Here is a 19176-nt window from a genome sequence, read left to right on the forward strand (position 1 = left end):
TAGGTGTTGAGATGAGGCTGACATTCCTGCTGTCCTGTGTCCCCAGGACCTTTATGTTGCTGAAGCTTTATCTACTCTGGAGTCATGGAGGAGCCGCTACAACCAGGTTGTGAAAGACAAAGGAGACCTCGAGTTGGAAATTATCGTTTTGAACGAGTATGTCTTTGTGTGAAGAGGGGAACTAAGTGAGGGACTTGAACAGGTGGAAGGAGCATGGTGCACTGAGGTCTCAATGTCATGAGACTGCTGTGGCCTCTACGACTTGGACTTGTAAACTGGGCTGAGATGTGGGCAGCCCTGTGCCAGGCTCTGGCTCTATCTCGGGCCACTACTCCACTTGTCTAGCACGTGAGAGGCCCAGGTCTCCATCACCTGAACTGTAAACATCCTCAAGGGGATAAGATACCCATCCCAGAGGCCCAGCCTGGCCCTAGTCCCTGCAGCAGGACATGGGTACACAGTTGTCTTGCTTTTCTTGAGGGATGGCGCAGCTAGTCTGTGTGCATTCTCCATTGTCTGCCAGTGCCGCCTGCCAGCCCGTCAGAGGTGTGACAGGGAGAGAGAGGCAGCATAGCCTCCCGGTGTGTGTGACTGACTTTGACCCACTTCATTGCCACTAGGGGAAGATCACTGACCCCCAGTTGTTCCCAGCCATAGTTGTCAGTTCCTGCACGCCGGTCTGTGTGCCCACAGCTCCTGGGTGCCTGGCTATGTGCCGGCTGTAACACAAATGTATTACCTGCCCTGAGTTCCACTGGAGGTTCTGGGGCTACAAGATGCGCGGGCTCCTTTGGCCAGGGAGATAGAGGTCACAGGGAGTTAGCAGCCTGCCATCTGAGGAGGAAAGTGTTTGTGTTGTGTTCGGCTCATTTCAGCAAAAACAGGCTGAGAGCCGGCCATGTGTCAGGTGCTCTTCTCAGGGAATTCCCAGTCTGGTGGGAGAAGAGAGATGAAGGTATAAAGAAGGAAACATGGTACAGATGAGAGATTAAAGAAGTATATTCTGAGGAGGGGAGGCTGAAGTGGGCTTTTAAGGGTGAACAGTAGGCTGCCAGGTGAGATGCTGTGTACTGGCTTGGGCCCAGTCAGTACTCACTCAGCGTTTGCTGAATGGCAGTCTCTAGTTGAACAGCCCTGAGAACACAGCTGAAAAACCCCAAATGAGAGCAACGCAGGGCAGGTGGTGGGGCAGTGGCGCACAACTTTAATCCCAGCACTCAGGAGGCAAGAGGCAGGTGGATCTCTGAACGCAAGGCCATTCTGATCTACAGAGCGAGTTCCAGGATAGCTAGGGCTGTTACCACAGAGAAACCCTGTCTTGAAAAACAACAACAGGGCTGGAGAGATGGCTCAATGGTTAAGAGCTATGGCTGCTCTTCCTGAGGTCCTGAGTTCAATTCCCAGCAACCATATGGGAAATGAGATCTGGTGCCCTCTCAGGCAGAATGTTGTATACATTTAAAAAAAAATAAAAACAAAAACCCAAAAAACAAAACAACAAAACCCTGAGAGCACATCTAGTGCAAAGATTGTGCGATGGTGTGTGGTTGAGGTGAGTGAGACCTGTACCTTGGAACTCACCATTGAGGCCACAGTCTGTAGATTCTACTGACAGCCCTGCTTAGCAGCAGCAAAGGGAAAGTGGACAGGAAGCCAGCTTCCAGTTGGCTCCTTAAGCCTCTCTCACATAGTCAATCCAGTTCTTACCTATGATAGCCATGTGTACACACACAGGAACAGTGCTGTGGGGACAAAAGGCACATGTGCTAGGTGCCTGGGGATGAGGCCTACCTGAGTAGTCCTTACCAACCACCAACCTGGAACTTGAGGGAAAGGTCTCAAAGGAGTCAGTCCTAACACGAAGAAAGGATGGGGAGAGAACTGTCTGGTGGTGCTGAAAGCTGGGAGGGCGTGCGTCTCGGCCTTGCGAGGTGGTCAGAATGGACACACTCACAGTCATCCCAGCTAAATGGTAGCTTCCAGAGGAGGTGGTATGGGAACCGTTTTGAAAGGCTATTATGTGGAGGTAGAACACTGGGATGGGAAAGCTGTTTCTTGGTGTGGAGCCTGGGGAGCAGAGAGGCAGCGTGCCATGAGGTGGAAATGGCCTGTGGTGGGGATGAGCTCCATTCCCAAGAAGGTCTGGGAACTGATTCTATTGCCGATCTTCCAGCCGGGTGACAGATCTTGTAAACCAACAACAAAGCTTGGAGGAGAAGATGCGGGAAGACCGGGACAGCCTTGTGGAGAGACTGCACCGGCAGACCGCTGAGTATTCTGCATTCAAGCTAGAGAACGAGAGGCTCAAGGTCTGGATGCATCCTGGGAGCTAGGAGGCCAAGAGCAGGCTGGCCTCAGTGGGCCAGATGAGCCCGAGGCAGCATGCTCTGGTGCCTCACTTCCACTGCTGCCTCTTACTACTGCGGGCATGCGCATGGGTGGGGGGGCATCGTGGGAGTTGGCAGTATCTAATTTATTGCTGTAGCTCCTGAGTTGAGTCCTGCTGAGAATCTGCTAACTCGTGTGAAATGCTTATATGATGCATTTGGATACATTTGCAGTACAGAATTGACTTTGGCCCTAACCATGGCTCTCTAGGGGTCTGCTGGGTACCTCACACATTTTCATTTTAGCCTTCCAGTTGTATGTGGACTATTTTTGGGACATTGTAGCTTATTTGTAGAGCTCTTGCCTAGTAGCAAGCCTGGGATTCTAGGTTTGATCTCTAACCTGCCAAAGATAAAAAAGAAAGCAAGGCTTAGCCAAACGGTGGTGGCACACACCTTTAATCCCAGCCCTCAGGAGACAGAGGCAAGCAGATCTCTATGAGTTTGAGGCTAACCTGGTCTACAATGTGAATTCCGGGACAGTCAGGGCTACACAGAGAAACCCTGTCTTGAATAATCAAAAAAAAAAAAAAAAAAAAAAAGAAAGAAAAAGAAAGAAAGAGAGTCACACAGGGTTCTGCCTAAGGAACAATTTGGAGTTGGGATTTGAAATTGAGACTAATTCTGTAGACCCAGCTCTTTGTAGGTCTCTAAATACTGGATGTGGAGGTACACACCTGTAATCTCAGCATTGAGGAAACTGAGGTAGAAGGCTCACTGTAAGTTTATTAGTTTGAGGAAACCTGGCCTACAGAGTGAGACCTATCTCAAACACATCAAGTCAAACTTCAAGTAAGCTCCTGACTCAGACAGACCACAGCCTCCTGAGCAGAGCTGACACTCCAGAGAAGCTTTCCCTCTGATTTTAGTTCTTGTTAGTCAAGACAAGGATGGCATGGAAAAGTATGCAGATCCTTAACTTTTGTAACATGAATAGCTTTTCAATTATTCTGAAAGTTCGGAGCATCCTGTAACACCCTTGTAAAGGCAGCTGCTGCCTGTGTCATCACAAACCCATCTATCTGCCTGCTTTGGAAAGCCTGTGTGCTCATGTGTGGCTTTCACTTAGCACAGTGTGTATAATTTACTCCTCGTGACTGTGGGTGGGTGCTGGGAGGTGGATCCATTAGCGTTTGTCTCTTTTACTGGTAGTGGACATCTTTTGGGTGCGTAGTTGGTTATACTCCTTGAAGTAGAATTGCCGAGGTCATCTGCTGGTGTCAGCCTTAGCAGATGTTAACAACTGGCCTAATTGTTGTATACATTGTTTCCACCAGTGACTTGTCAGTGACAACTGTTGCTCTGTGTCCCCTTGGCAATACTTGGTATTATCAGTCCTTTATATTTTTACTGCTCTGGTGGTACAATGTCTTTGCTTTACTTAATTGTTAGACACCCTGAAAATAACTTTCAAGGGACCAGGAGTAGTGAAGACTATGTGAGAGAGGTGAAGACTATGTAGAGTGAGTTTCAGGCCAATTTAGGATACACAGAAATCACGGTTCAAATAATTAGTAACCTCCAAATCCAACACTTGGGGATTAATTACAGCGTGGTGTATCTATGTAGACTATGCACTGTAGCCACTGAAAGTGTTATTTGTGAAAGTATATCCTCTTAGACAGTTGGTTATGTGCATAGGAAATGTTTCAAACATCACAGAAGCTGCGGAGGTGCTGCTCAGTGATAGAGCGAGCAATTGACATGCGCTAAGGTCCAGGGTTCCTTGTCAGCACCAGACAGGTCTCTGTCATGTGTGTGCATTTGTCTTGATGGCACCCAGCTGATGCTCTGGAGCTTCCTTCTGCTTCTTCCTTTCTTCCTCTTAAATCTGATGCTGAGGACAGAGCACAGAACACAGGACTGTGCACATGCTAGGCCAGCACTATACCACCAGGCTGTGCTCTAGCTCTTTCCTCTCTTGAGGTCATTGTATTAACCCTTCCTTTTCCCCATTTCCACCCTGTTCCTCCTGTTTTTTTGTTTGTTTGTTTGTTTTGATATTGTATTGTTAGACTTTATCTAACCTCAGATTTGGCAGCAGTTCCACCTCAGCCCACTGTGAGCTGGGATTAAATAGGAGCCACCACGCATCTGCTTATGTTTATTCATTCTCATGCTCATTCCTGCTTCCTCTTTATCTGTATTGCAAAAAAGTGTCTTTCAAATTTTAAAAGCATTATATGTTTATTCATGAAAAAGTTATAGAACAATAACTATTTTGCCAATTCTAGAACCTTGGGCATACAATCCATGAGTTTGATATTCATTTTCTTTCTAGCATGCCAGGCAAGTACATTGTCACTTGGCCGGACCACCCGTTTCCTTTAGAGTTTGTATATTGTTTTTAGATAACCACCATTTATCATCATCTCTGCAATGGAGGGGTCACAGTAGGAGTCTTACTCGGACACTAGCTGATGAGAGCTTCTGTATAGGGGCGTGTTCTTTTCTGGTTTCTAGAAGTAGACTGAGGATAAGGAGACTCAGATCTTGAACATTTCTTCTGGTTGCTCACAGTCCTCCCTTCTTTAGGCTAGCTTTGCCCCTATGGAGGACAAGCTCAACCAGGCTCATCTGGAGGTCCAGCAGCTGAAGGCATCGGTGAAGAACTACGAGGGGATGATTGACAACTATAAGAGCCAGGTAGACCCCTTGGGTAGCCTGGCTCCCCTGCTTGGCAGCTCACCGCTAGGCCTCTGAGGGGCAAAGTGGGAGGGGAGGGTTCTGCCCAAGAGCACCCATTTTGGTTTTGTTCCCTAGGTGATGAAAACCCGCCTCGAGGCTGATGAAGTGGCTGCCCAGCTAGAGCGCTGCGACAAAGAGAACAAGATCCTTAAAGATGAGATGAACAAAGAAATTGAGGCGGTACTGTCCCCCTTCCTTGCTTTCTTCACTGCCTGTACAAGTGTCTGATCCAGTGGCACCCTCTGTGCCCTTGACCCTCCTGAGCTCGGTCACAGAGTAACTGATTTCCTAGCTGGTTCCCACCCACACTATGTATGCATTTTCTTTTTCTCTCTTTATTGTCCCCTCTGGCCTTTCTCTATACTATGCTTTCTGTTTCTATTTTTTTCCCTTGTGTTTTTTTTTCTTCCTCCTTTCCCTTTTTCTTTTTTTTTTTTTTTGGTTTTTCGAGACAGGGTTTCTCTGTGGCTTTGGAGCCTGTCCTGGAACTAGCTCTTTTAGACCAGGCTGGTCTCGAACTCACAGAGATCCGCCTACCTCTGCCTCCCAAGTGCTGGGATTAAAGGCGTGCGCCACCACCGTACGGCTCTTTTTCCTTTTTCTAAAGGAAACAAAGCCCATCCTGCTTGGGGCGTCCCATCCTGCTTGGGGCGTCTAGGTGGACTCAGATTCACTCAGTGGCCAGGTATTGGATACCTGTTTTATTCCGTTTGGAGCCTTTGTTTTTGTAGGATCTTTAAATGTGCCTCTCGCCTCTGGAAGGATCTCTTTCTTCTGGAGCTGTTGGCTGACTGGTGCACAGTGATTGCCTTAAAGATAACCTTGGAGACAGTCTGAGTCAGGCTCAGCCACTAGTTTCTTGAGCAGCTCCCTGCCTGTCTCTGGTCCTCAGTCTTGTTAAAGCGCAAGGATGGAGCAGGACCAGATATTTCCTGTTCCGCTGGTCTTTGTATCATCACAGTTGCCTTCCTAGGGGATTTGGAATTAGTCCAGCCTGTTTTTCCAAGTTTTAGCTAAGTTTGAGCTATCCTTAGTATCCTTCTGTGGTTCCAGCTGTGTCTTCTTTATTATTCAAAGAAAGTGACTGCAGAGCTCTTGGGGTGGTGCTGAACCCTGGTGTTGGCACTGACACTTGCTGACTAAATTAATGGCCATCTCAAGTGGCAAGGCAGGCCCAAGTGAGGCCTGCAAAGACCAACCAGCTCGGCCTGTGGGAGGGCGGCCCAGCTGCATTCGAGGAAGGCCATCCTATTCTCAGCTAGGGTCATGCCGACCGCGGGCTGCTTTTCCTGCCTTAGGCCCGCCGGCAGTTCCAGTCGCAGCTGGCTGACTTGCAACAGCTGCCTGACATTCTCAAGATCACAGAGGCCAAGTTGGCTGAATGCCAAGACCAGCTGCAAGGCTACGAGAGGAAGAATATCGACCTTACAGCCATCATTTCAGACCTGCGCAGCCGGGTAAGGGACTGGCAGAAGGGATCCCACGAACTGGCCCGAGCAGGGTCCCGCTTACCGAGATGAGCTGCACGCCCCCCAAGGGAGGACCACTTCCTTTTTCTTGGCTGCCGATTTCTGAAAGAAGTGAGCTATCATCAGTGCTGTGAAATAAAAGTCTGGTGTGCCAAATGCTTCGTGTTGCACAGAGTGATTGTAGCTATAGGACTCGCCTTGGGCCCTCTTGCTGTGGCCACTCAAGGGCTCCGTGCTTTGCCTACCTCTGCCCTGCATATCCTGTCGCTGTCCTCCAACCCACAGCCACAGAAAGGAGACCTAGCAGATACCTGGCCATTGCTTGTTTGTTGTTCCATCTTTCTCAAGCTTTAACTGCCTTTCCTTGTTTTCCACAGATCTACTACCTGGGATTCTGTTCTGAGAGACAGAAGCAAGCAGCCCCTTTGTTCAGAAGCAATCTGTCTCTCAGTTACTGGAACCATGTCTCCCGACTGCGTTTGTCCAAGACATCATATACCTCTCATTTTTTTTGTCTGACTTGGGCGGGTCTCTACTCTTTCCTTTTCAAGTCTTTTTTGTTTTGTTTTTTTTGAGATAGGGTCTCATAGACCAGGCTGAATTACTGTGTAGCAAGGGTGACCTTAAACTCCTAGTCTCACCTCTACCTCTGAGAATGCTGGGACTGTGGTCACGCGCCTCTGTGCCCTATGCCCTGAAGTGTTTCCTTGGGCAGCCATAAAGGGAAGCTGCTGCTGTTCTGAGCACCTGCCCCACTCCAGCAGGCTGTCATTTCATCCAGAAACCTGATGCTGTGTACTGGTTACTTCTCCAATGACATCCTGACACCTAGAGGGACAAGTGAGTCCCCTATGTCACAGGGATACTTAGCATCCACAAATTTGAACCCATTGCCTCAAGACTGCCGAATGTCCTCAAGTTCTCTTGAGCTCCTGAACCTGAGGAGCACTAAAGCAGCACTAAGGGTAACTTCTCACACTTGCTGGCCTGAATGAATCAAAGCTGCCTTATTGCTTGGGTGCATTGCCCCATTGAGGGAGATAAAGTCAGTGGTGCCAACAACATAATTGGGAAAGCTCGGTGGTTGGTTGTCCAATGAGCCACTGGTCACACCTCATGTGTCCTACAGTTCCACCTGGCTCTTCATCAGGACCCTGGACCCTGGCCTTGGGGCCAGTCCAGCTGTGGCTCTTCAGCATCTAACCCATGTTCTGATGTGGGAGGTAGGGTGGATCTGCCCTGCCCTTGCTCTTTTCTCTTTCAGGTTGGCTGTTGAAGATGGGACACCTGCTGAGGGCAACATTCCTCTTTCCTGTGTGTGGATAACATCACAGGGAGAAGGGAGAATTCCTTCATTACTTGCTCTTATGGGAAATTCCCTCGTAAACCAGTCTACGTTCCTGTCATTTTAGATCGAACACCAGGGGGACAAGCTGGAGATGGCGAGAGAGAAACATCAGGCTTCCCAGAAGGAAAATAAACAACTGAGTCTGAAGGTGGATGAACTGGAGAGGTTAGAGGCACTTGGTCCCATGTCTGTCCTCTTCCTAGGACTTGAGACTTTCTGCCGCTTAGCTGCTTTGTGCTTAGTGTGCCAAAGTATTGGAGGGACTCAAGGCCCTGGAAGGTACTAGGCAGAACTCAGAGGAAGAGCTGCTTCCATTTCAGTGGTAAGCCTTGTGGGCGCGAGGAAGGGGCGTCAGCCTGGAGGGGTGCTGTGTGGCTGTGTGATGGAGGCCAGTCTACTGATAGACACCATTGTCTCAAAGGTACACCTAGGCGAAGCAGACCAGTAGGGCCTGCCTTGAATGGAGCAGCCAGAATACCAGTGTGCTGCTAAGGAGCATTCCTACAACCTCCCTGATCTGACTCTTCTTACAGACTCTTACAAGCAGTTATCAGGGGCTGGAGAGATGGCTCAGAGGTTAGGAGCACCGACTGCTCTTCCAGAGGTTCTGAGTTCAATTCCTAGCAACTACATGGTGGCTCACAACCATCGGTAATAAGAACTGGTGCCCCCTTCTGTTCTGCAGTTATGGGGAGCTCACACCATTTGGAATCGAAGCCCTAACCTTAGGTCCAGTTCAGACACTTACCTTCCTTGTGAACTCAATTGGATCATTTAACTCTTCTGAACCTGTTATCCTCCTCTGAGGAAGGATCAGTGTAGATATAATCTACCAGCTGATAAGAGTCCCGCCAGTTATCAATGAGAGGGTCCTCATAAGGGGTCTCTAGCATATCACTTGCTTAGAAATGGTCAAGATAGGCCGGGCGGTGGTGGCGCACGCCTTTAATCCCAGCACTCGGGAGGCAGAGGCAGGCGGATCTCTGTGAGTTCGAGGCCAGCCTGGTCTACAAAGGGAGTTCCAGGACAGGCTCTAAAGATACAGAGAAACCCTGTCTCGAAAAACCAAAAAAAAAAAAAAAAAAAAAGAAAAAAGAAATGGTCAAGATAAGCTAGTTGTAGATGTTTGTCAGCTAGTACTGCCCCTATTTTAATTCTGTGTGTTTGTGGCTATCTGGGAGTATGTGTACGTGAATGCAGGTGCCCACAGAGGCCAGAGGATGAGGTCCCTTGCAGCTGGAGTTATAGGTAGTTGTGTGCTGCCTGATGTAGCTGCAGGGAACTGAATTTGGTTCTGCAAGTGCAGTATATGCTCTTAACCACCGAGCCATCTCTCTAGACCCTGTCTTTTAAAAACCTACTTTTATTTATTAATATTTATTTGTGCCGGGCGGTGGTGGCGCACGCCTTTAATCCCAGCACTCGGGAGGCAGAGGCAGGCGGATCTCTGTGAGTTCGAGACCAGCCTGGTCTACAAGAGCTAGTTCCAGGACAGGCTCCAAAGCCACAGAGAAACCCTGTCTCGAAAAACCAAAAAAAAAAAAAAAAAAAAATTTATTTGTGCCCAGCATGGGCAACTGCATGGGTATGACTGTCAGAGGACAACTTGTGGGCATCAGTTCTCCTTCTTCCACCATGTTGTTGGTCCTGGGGATTGAATTCAGGTCATGAGGCTTGGCAGTAAGCACCTTTACCCACTGAATCGTATTTTGCCAGCCCTGTATTTTGACTCTTTGAGACAGAGTCTCAATCTGTGGCTTGCAACTCATTCCTCTTGTACTGTGTACTGGGATCATAGGTGTGAACTACCCAAATATTAACTATGAGGAAGCCAAGCTCAGGCAGAGGTGGTAACTTGCCCAGATGTACACAGCTGGTGCCTACGAAAGCTGCTCCTTATGCTGGGAAGTTTCCTCCAGAACCACGTTAGTACCTGTAAGCAGAAGACTGGGATCCTGGTATGGTGGCATACCACTAATCTCAGTACTTGGGAGGCTGAGGCAGGAGGATTGCTGCCACCTAGAAGGTATACCGGGTTATGTAATAAGACCCAATCTCAAGAGAAAAAAAAAAAGCAAAAACCAGAGAGGGCTAAGAACTTAAGGTCTTAGGGTCTTGATTGCCAGTTCAGCCTGCTGTGGGGCTGGAACAGGTGGCCTCCTGTGTTCCACCTCTGCTCTGCCAAGCTGGCCAACAAAATGTAGCTAGGTTCAACAGGACTTGCAGTGTTCATTAAAGGGGAAGGTGTTCTGGAAGAGCAGGGAAGACCCTGTGTAAAGTGCAGAAGCCCCAGCTGTCCTATGCCTGTCACATCAGGTGCTGTGTGGCTCCGCTGTGGTCTTGCTACTGGTCTGAGTTTTGGTAACAGACCTGTCGGCCGTGCTTCCCTTGGGCTCTGCTCCCTTCTTCCTAGAAAGGACGGACAATGGCAGCCTTCTGTGAGCTGCAGGTTGCTGTTCTCTGTGTGACAGTATGCACGGGCGTCATGCACACTCAGTTACACTTGCACACTCAGTCTTCCCTCTCTGCACTGTTCTGGGACCACCTTTTGGCATTTGTACAGCCCAGCAGCCACCTTGCTGATCTGAAAATACTTTGTTTCTTCTTGTGCTCCTTGGAGATTCACAGAGATTCTTCAAGTGACAAGATCCCCAGCTCAGGGGAGGCAGCAGCCCCCTGGCAGTGGATTAAGACGGACAGGTCTTTGCATGGTCTAATGGAACGCTCTCACCTAGGAAGTTGGAGGCCACCAGCACCCAGAATGTCGAGTTCCTACAGGTGATTGCCAAGAGGGAGGAGGCAATCCACCAGGCTCAGCTGCGGCTGGAGGAGAAAACGAGGGAGTGTGGGTCCTTGGCAAGGCAGCTGGAGAGTGCCATTGAAGATGCCAGGCGGCAGGTCAGTGATTACACTCCTAGTTAGGTCTGTGTCCTAAACTTGCTCAGCCTACTTTCCCATCTGAAGAATGGCATAGTGGTATCTTCCCCTGAGTGTGTTGTGAGGATGAGGACCAGCCCTTTCTATAACTGCTCATTCGCTCTCTGCCCTCTTGAGACTCAGGAAGGCACCAGCACATTTTAGGGATACTAGAAAAGGGCAGGCAAAGGTGGATAGTAAGAGCTTCCACTAGATAGCTTCTGCTCCAAGGCCTCAGGGAAGGTGTCGCCTACTGATGTGCCAGTGGGCTGTCACTGGCTAATGGGAGTGGCTAGCCTTCTCTGTAGGGTCAGGCAGCCCTTACCTCTACGTTGTGTGCAGGTGGAGCAAACCAAGGAGCAGGCACTCTCCAAGGAACGTGCAGCCCAGAGCAAAATCCTGGACCTTGAGACCCAGCTAAGCAGGACCAAGACAGAACTTGGCCAGCTGCGGCGGACTCGTGATGATGTGAGTTGCACTAGTGGGCAGGGCTTCTTTGGGCTGCAGGTAAAACTGTCTACTGGTGTTTTTGTGAGACTCAACGTAGGTTATTATCTCTGCCAGCTTGCCACGCTATAAGGATATTCTGGACCGGATAGCAGTGGTGCACACCTTTAATCCCAGTACTTGGGAGGCAGAGGCAGGTGGATCTCTGAGTTTGAGATGAAACAGATCTACAGAGGAAGTTCCAGGACAACCAGGGCTGTTACATAGAGAAACCCTGTCTTGAAAAACCAAACAAATAACCGGGCAGTGGTGGCTCACGCCTTTAATACCAGCAATTGGAGGAGAATCTCTGTGAGTTCGAGGCCAGCTTGGTCTACAGAGCCAGTGCCAGGATAGGCTACAAAGCTACACAGAGAAACCCTGTCTTAAAAAACAACAACAACAGGCCGGGCAGTGGTGGCGCACGCCTTTAATCCCAGCACTCGGGAGGCAGAGACAGGCGGATCTCTGTGAGTTCGAGACCAGCCTGGTCTACAAGAGCTAGTTCCAGGACAGGCTCCAAAACCACAGAGAAACCCTGTCTCAAAAAACCAAAAAAAAAAAAAAAAACAAAAAAAACAACAACAACAACAAAAAAAAACCAAACAGAGCTGGGCAACAAACAGCATGGTAGCTCACAACCATCTATAATGAGATCTGGTGCCTTCTTCTGGCCTGCAGACACATATTACAGAACACTGTACATAATAAATAAGTAAATAAAAATTTATATAAAAAAGATTGCAGCCGGGCGGTGGTGGAGGCAGAGGCAGGCGGATCTCTGTGAGTTCGAGACCAGCCTGGTCTACAAGAGCTACTTCCAGGACAGGCTCCAAAACCACAGAGAAACCCTGTCTCGGGAAAAAAAAAAAAAAAAGATTGCAATGTTTTAAAATGGACTGATATACAGTTAAACTGCCTTAAGTTCATGATTTCCATGTACTGAAGAAGATAGTTGAAGGAAGACTATACAGAGGGAAGAAAGCATCAACCAGGAAAGTATAGGGCCAGGATAAATTTCACAAGAGGACTAGGAAGGAGTTTGGCATGTCCCACACAGTAAATAAGCAGACCACTAATACTAATAGAGGAAAATGTAGAACCCAAAACATAATCCAACCAACCAAAAAAACGACCGACAAAATTACAAGACTTGGCAAGATCATAGCCCTAAATATATATATATATATATATATGGCTTCAGCTTACCCATGAGACAGACAGACAGGGCTGAAAAACTAACAACAACGTGTGTCCAAGAAATCAGTATGTGTCTGCCTCACTGTTAGACACAGACAGATGCAAAGGATGGGAACCAGTCTGCTAAGCTAATGAGAAGACTGAGGAGGTTATTCCAAATTAATAAAGGGAATAATTAAGCAAGATGTAACAAGCCAGGCGTGATAGACCACGTCTTTAATTTCAGTACTTGGGAGGCAGAGGCAGACAGATCTGTGAGTTTGAGGTCAGCAATTTCCAGAATAGCAAAGTCTACACAGAAAAACGCTGCTTCAAGAAACAAGATGTACCAGTTATATATGTGCCAAAGGTTGGGGCTCCTGATTTCATAAGGACATCATCTAGCTAGCACAAGTCAGGTGGGTTCGGATGGAACAACAGTGGGTGCTTTTAACATCCCACTAGTCTGGATATTGTAGCTCAGTTGTTAGCGTGTTTTCCTACATTAACAAGTCTCAAGCACTGCATATACTGGGCATGGTGGTACACACTTGAAATTCTAGTGTTTTTGAGAAGTGGAAACAGAATAAGGAGCTGGAGAAGATGGCTTAGCTGTTTAAGAGCGCTGGCTGCTCTTACAGTTCCATTTCAAGCATCCATATGGCAGCTCACAAGTGTCCCTCCAGTTCCAGGGTATTCAGTGCCCTCTTGTAAGGCTGAGGGCAGCAGGCATGCATGTGGTACACTGACATATGTTGGGGAGAGGCTGCTAGTTGGTTCCCGGCTGCTCAGCCCTGAAATAGTCACACAGGAACTGTATTATTTAAAACACTGCTTGACCTATTAGCTCTAGCTTCTTATTGGCTAACTCCTTTTTTTTTTTTTTTTTTTTTTTTTTTTTTTTTTTTTTTTTTTTTTTTTTTGGTTTTTCGAGACAGGGTTTCTCTGCGGCTTTGGAGCCTGTCCTGGAACTAGCTCTTGTAGACCAAGCTGGTCTCGAACTCACAGAGATTCACCTGCCTCTGCCTCCCAAGTGCTGGGATTAAAGGTGTGTGCCACCACCGCCCGGCTTGGCTAACTCTTACATCTTAATTTAACCCATCTCCATTAATCTGTGTATTGCCACCTGGCTGTGGCTTACCTGGTAAAATTACATCTGGCTCCGGTAGGATTACATGGCTTCTCCCTGACTCCGCCTCCTTTCTCCTAGCATTCCGTTTAGTTGTATGCCACCCCCCCCCCAGCTCTGCTATAGACCCAAAGCAGTTCCTTTATTAGCCAATGATATTCACAGCATGCAGAGAGGACCTCTGGAAGAGCAGCCAGTGCTCTTAACTGCTGAGCCATCTCTCCAGCCTTTTTTTAAGATTTAATTTTTTGGAGCCAGTCGTAGTGGCACACACCTTTAATCCCAACACTCAGGAGACAGAGACAGGCAGATTATGATTTCGAGGCCACCCTGTTCTACAAAGCAAGTCCAGGACAGCCAGGACTCTGTTAAACAGAGAAACCCTGTCTTGAAAAAAAAAAAGTCTTTTTTATTTTATGTGCACTGGTGTATGTCTGTGTGAGGGTGTCGGGTCCCCTGGAACTGGAGTTACAGATAGTTGTGAGCTGTCATGTGGGTGCTAGGAATTGAACTTGGGTCGTCTGCAAGAGCAGCCAGTGTTCATAACCAGTAAACCATCTCTCTAGTAACAAAGTAAGGATATATATACCGCTAAGCTGGTTCTACAAAGCCAGCATTATCTTGATACCAAAACCACATAAAGATACAATGAAAAAAGACAACTAGAAAGCAGTGTCTGATGACCACAGACGCAGAGGGCCTCCAGATACTTAGAAGTGGAGGTTAAAAAAACACAGATCACAAACTACGGTCAAATTGGTTTCATTGCAGGGATATAAGGTTAGTTCAGCACATGCAGATCAGCAACAGTAACAGAACACACACATAGACATACAGACACAAGGACAAGTCACATGATCATATTAATTCAGAAAAGACCTTGAGCGTCCCTCCTGATAAAAGCCCTGTGGAAGCGTGTAGTAGAAGGAACACACCTCAACAAGGTAAAGGTGGTTTTTCACAAACCTGTGGCTGGCAGTGTCGCAAATGGGAAGAAATCCAGTTATTTCCTCAATTTAGATTTTTGTTTGGTTGTTTGGGTGTGTGTGTGGTGTTGTTTAAGACAGGGTTTCTCTGTGTAGCTTTGGAGCCTGTCCTGGAACTAGCTTTGTAACCAGGCTGGCCTCAAACTCACAGAGATCCGCCTGCCTCTGCCTCCTGAGTGCTGGGATTAAAGGCGTGAATCACTACTACTAGTTTAGTTTGTTTCTCAAACAATGTTTCACTATGTAGCCTTCTCTGGCACGGAATGGTCTCAGACTCCTAGAGATGTGTATTGGTTTGCCTCCTGAATGCCAGAACTAGTGTGTGTAACAACCTGCCCCCCTTGACTCCCCCCAACTCAGTATAGTTTTTATGCTGAAGAACTGGAGAAATGGTTCAGTGGGTTTTCAGAACCCACATGGTAAAAGTTTGAGAAAACCATTTAAACATTCACAAAAAGTGTAAAAAAATGTTTTGTTTTGTTTTTTTTTAAAACTATTTATTTATTATGTATACAATATTCTGTCTGCATGTATGCCTGCAGGCCAGATGAGGGCACCAGACCTCATTACAGATGGTTATGAGCCACCATGTGGTTGCTGGGAATTGAACTCAGGACCTTTGGAAGAGCAGCCAGTGCTCTTAACCTCTGAGCCATCTCTCCAGCCCCAAAAAAAATGTTTTTATGGCTGGGCGGTGGTGGCGCACGCCTTTAATCCCAGCACTCGGGAGGCAGAGGCAGGTGGATCTCTGTGAGTTCGAGACCAGCCTGGTCTACAAGAGCTAGTTCAAGGACAGGCTCCAAAGCCACAGAGAAACCCTGTCTTGGAAAAAAAAAATGTTTTTAAAGGAAATAGTTAGGGGTAAATCTCAGTTGACTAGAGTGCTTGTGTGTTTGAAGCCCTGGGTTCAGTCCCTACCAGCTCTTTGGCTTTTTTAAAAACAAAACAAAGAGGGGGGCTGGAGAGATGGCTCAGCGGTTAAGAGCACTGACTGCTCTTCCAAAGGTCCTGAGTTCAATTCCCAGCAACCACATGGTGGCTCACAACCATCTGTAATGAGGTCTGGTGCCCTCTTCTGGCCTGCAGGCACACACAGAGACAGAATATTGTATACATAATAAATAAATAAATATTAAAAAAAAACAAAAAACAAAGAGAAAACAAATCAGGCAGAGTGGTAATTCTTGTAGCCTCAGCATGTGAGGCAGAGGGGTCAGAAATTCAACATGAGCCTTAGCTACTGAGCAGATTTGAGGCCAGCTTGGGCAGCATGAGTCCTTGACAGCATGTGTTGCAGAGGATGCGGGGCAGGCAGCAGCTCTATAGTCCTCATCCATGGCTGATAGGAATGGGAACCTGTGCATCCACCGTGGAGATTAGGATAGAGCTTTGGGAGAAGAGTTTAACCCATCAATACCCTTAGCTTTATTCCTAGACTCTTTAAAACTCACTTTCAAAGGTGTGTGTGTGTGTGTGTGTGTGTGTGTGTGTGTGTGTGTGTGTGTGTAAGTCCTCTGTGGAGGCCAGAAGAAGGTATTAGGTTCTTTGGGACTGCCTCAATAGTGAGATCCTTTGTCAAATAATAAAATAAAACAAACTCAGCGAGGTAAGTATGTTGGCTCAGTGTATGTTGCCATAATCCCAGTACTCAGGTTAAGGCAGGAAATTCAAGGCAGTGTACTGAGTTATCTGGGCAACTTGGTGAGGCTTTGGCTCAAAACAGTTAAACCAAAAGCCAAGCAACTAACTCCCTTCTCCCAAGGGGAAAATACCCATTTCCATTGCAGGCCCTGTGTGCCTCTCCCAGTGTTGGCACCCTCTAAGTTAATGCCTTTGTCTCTAATTGCCCTTTTACCTTCTTAATCTTGGTCCCTGCTCTTTCTTCTGTCAGGCGGATCGTCGATACCAGAGCCGGCTGCAGGATCTGAAAGACCGTCTGGAGCAGTCTGAGAGCACCAACCGCAGCATGCAGAATTATGTCCAATTCCTCAAGTCCTCCTATGCCAATGTATTTGGGGACGGCCCCTATACATCCTCTTACCTGACAAGCTCACCCATCCGCTCCCGGTCTCCCCCTGCCTGAGGTCACCTACCCAGGGTCTAAAGCCCTTGCCTGATGCCGGAGAACTGAGGAGTTGCCATCCTATAGCTGGCAAGCCCTCTTGCTTTCTCTTCAAGTGATCAAATGTACTCAGGGTCTATTCCTCAGCTCCGATACAGGAAAGTCCCTAGAGCAGCTGGGGAGGAGTCAGGAAAAACATGGTTCTCTTTCCTGACCTGTGAGCCTGCTGGATTTTTAAATGATCTTCACGGGCCTTAGATTTGCTACATTAGGTACCAGATTTTTAAAGTGCTGTGACTTGGCAGAGTCTGCTTGCTATCCTCAGGGAGTGTTTGGATGGACTTTCCCCTGCTGTCTCCTTGTAGCCCTCATCTTTCAGTGTATCCATGTCTGTGTTTCTCTGAGGTGAAGCAGCAGGGTCCTCCTTGGACTGTGAACCACCTACATCACCTTTTCCTTTTTTTAAATTTATTATTATTTTATTTTTACTAAAAACAAAACTTTCTTTGTATCAAGAAATAGTGAAACAGATAACTTAGTAACTGAGTAATCTGTGCTTTTATCAGCATAAAAATAAAGTGGAGGCAGGAAGATGTAACACTACTCCTGCTCACATCTCCCTTTGCTGCTTTGGAATCTTTAGCTACAGATGTCCTGAAGTGGAGCAGTCACTGCTACCACAGTGGCAAGTGTGGTCACAACAGTGGATTCTTGCTGTTGACACTTTATCCACCTCTTAATGGCAGGAAAAGTGTGGAATAGCAGGGGTCATGCTAAACTTGTCTGTATTCCTCCAGTTTTAGTATGTGCGCTGCTAAGGCGAGCACTGCTTATTCCTTCTTGATGGATAGGGCAGGCTTCGGAACGCTCCCATGTCTGCATTGTCAAGGGCCACTGGTCCCCAGCACTTCACAGAAGCTAATGTCCACCCAGCCGTACAAGCGTGCTTCTTATCTCATTGCTTTTCATGTCTCTTTACAGCTCTGGAATTTGTCTACTTCTGAAATTTTTGTGTGATTTTACATGAAATAAAGTTTTTATAAATCAATTCTTTGAGACTTCTTTGATTTCCTTTAACCTTCTCTCCTGGCTTTAAAAAAGATGAAGCTGAGTGCGGTGGAGCACACTTGTCAGGCAGTGACTTGGGATTGGAGGCAGGAGTTCACTGTTATCCGCAGCTACACAGTGAGTGAAGTCAGCCTGGTGTACATGAAACTGAACAAAAACAAAAGTATTTTTTTTAAAAAAAAAATTGTGTATATAGTGTTCTGCCTGCATGTATCCCTGCAGGCCAGAAGTTGTTACCAGATCTGATTATAGATGGTTGTGAGTCACCATGTGGTTGCTGGGAATTGAACTCAGGACCTTTGGAAGAGCAGCCAGTGCTCTTAACCTCTGAGCCATCTCTCCAACCCACAAAAGTATTTTTAAATGATTTTATAAAATGCATGTGAGAGCTGGTGGTGGTGCTGGCCTTTAATCCCAGCACTCGGGAGGCAGAGGCAGGAGGATCTCTGTGAGTTTGAGGACAACCTGGTATACAGAGTGGATTCTAGGACAAGTCTATAGAGAAACCCTGACTAGAAAAAACAAAAACCAAATAAAATGACAAAAAAAATTCATGTGAGCCAGGCGGTGGTTGTGCACGCCTTTAATCCCAGCACTCGGGAGGCAGAGGCAGGCGGATCTCTGTGAGTTCGAGACCAGCCTGGTCTACAAGAGCTAGTTCCAGGACAGGCTCCAAAACCACAGAGAAACCCTGTCTCGAAAAACCAAAAAAAAAAAAAAAAAAAAAATTCATGTGAGAAAACACGAGTTTGCAGAGTAGCTGATGCTTGAATTACCAACTTTTCATGATAGAAGATAGGTGCTTGCCGGGCTATGGTGGCGCACGCCTTTAATCCCAGCACTCGGGAGGCAGAGGCAGGCGGATCTCTGTGAGTTCGAGACCAGCCTGGTCTACAGAGCTAGTTCCAGGACAAGCTCCAAAGCCACAGAGAAACCCTGTCTCAAAAAAAAAAAAAAAAAAAGAAAAAAGAAAAAATGGGTGGTGTGGAGTACTTGTTTAATATGTGCACATGTACAAGAGCCTAGGGTTTTGCTTTGTTTTGATTAATTTTTAAATTGGATTTATGTATTTATGGGTGAATAGTCTGCATGTATATATGTGCTGTGTAACATCCGTGTTCTTGGAAATCTCTGAGGTCAGAAGAGAGCATCAGAGTCCCTAATACTGGAGTTAGGGATGGTTGAGAACCACCAGGAGTGTGGAAATTGATACCAGGTCCTGTAAGAGCAACAACTGCTCTAAACTGCTGAGCTATCTCTCCAGCCCCAAAGGCCTAGCTCTAATCTTCAGGGCCCTTCCCCATCACTACTATCACCAACTGGAAACCGGAAACCACAAATGCTATAAAACAAAGCATGTACTTTTTTTTTTTTTTTTTTTGATTTTTCAAGACAGGGTTTCTCTGTAGCTTTTTTTTTTTTTTTTTTTTTTTTTTTTTTTTTTTAATGGCTGGAGAG

At 47.1% G+C, this 19176-nt stretch overlaps 1 protein-coding gene across 6 annotated transcripts in view; it reads left to right on the forward strand.

Moving 5' to 3' along the window:
- Odf2 (outer dense fiber of sperm tails 2) overlaps positions 1-17692 on the forward strand; it is a 41943-nt gene extending 24251 nt beyond the window's left edge. For 2 of the 6 annotated variants that reach the window (XM_057754565.1, XM_057754566.1), the window contains exons 13-21: positions 47-156; positions 2174-2309; positions 4923-5033; positions 5151-5255; positions 6374-6532; positions 7957-8057; positions 10628-10790; positions 11151-11276; positions 16480-17692. In XM_057754565.1, coding sequence (XP_057610548.1) covers positions 47-156; positions 2174-2309; positions 4923-5033; positions 5151-5255; positions 6374-6532; positions 7957-8057; positions 10628-10790; positions 11151-11276; positions 16480-16671 — 1203 coding nt within the window. In that variant the 3' untranslated portion in view covers positions 16672-17692. Of the gene's footprint in view, positions 1-46; positions 157-2173; positions 2310-4922; positions 5034-5150; positions 5256-6373; positions 8058-10627; positions 10791-11150; positions 11277-16479 lie in introns of those variants that run through there. The other 4 variants (XM_057754569.1, XM_057754570.1, XR_009055979.1 and 1 more) reach the window with 3 other exon arrangements.
- The last annotated feature ends 1484 nt before the right edge of the window (positions 17693-19176 follow it).

The sequence above is a fragment of the Chionomys nivalis genome, chromosome 22 (genome assembly GCF_950005125.1).
Source record: "Chionomys nivalis chromosome 22, mChiNiv1.1, whole genome shotgun sequence".
Taxonomy (NCBI): Eukaryota; Metazoa; Chordata; class Mammalia; order Rodentia; family Cricetidae; genus Chionomys; species Chionomys nivalis.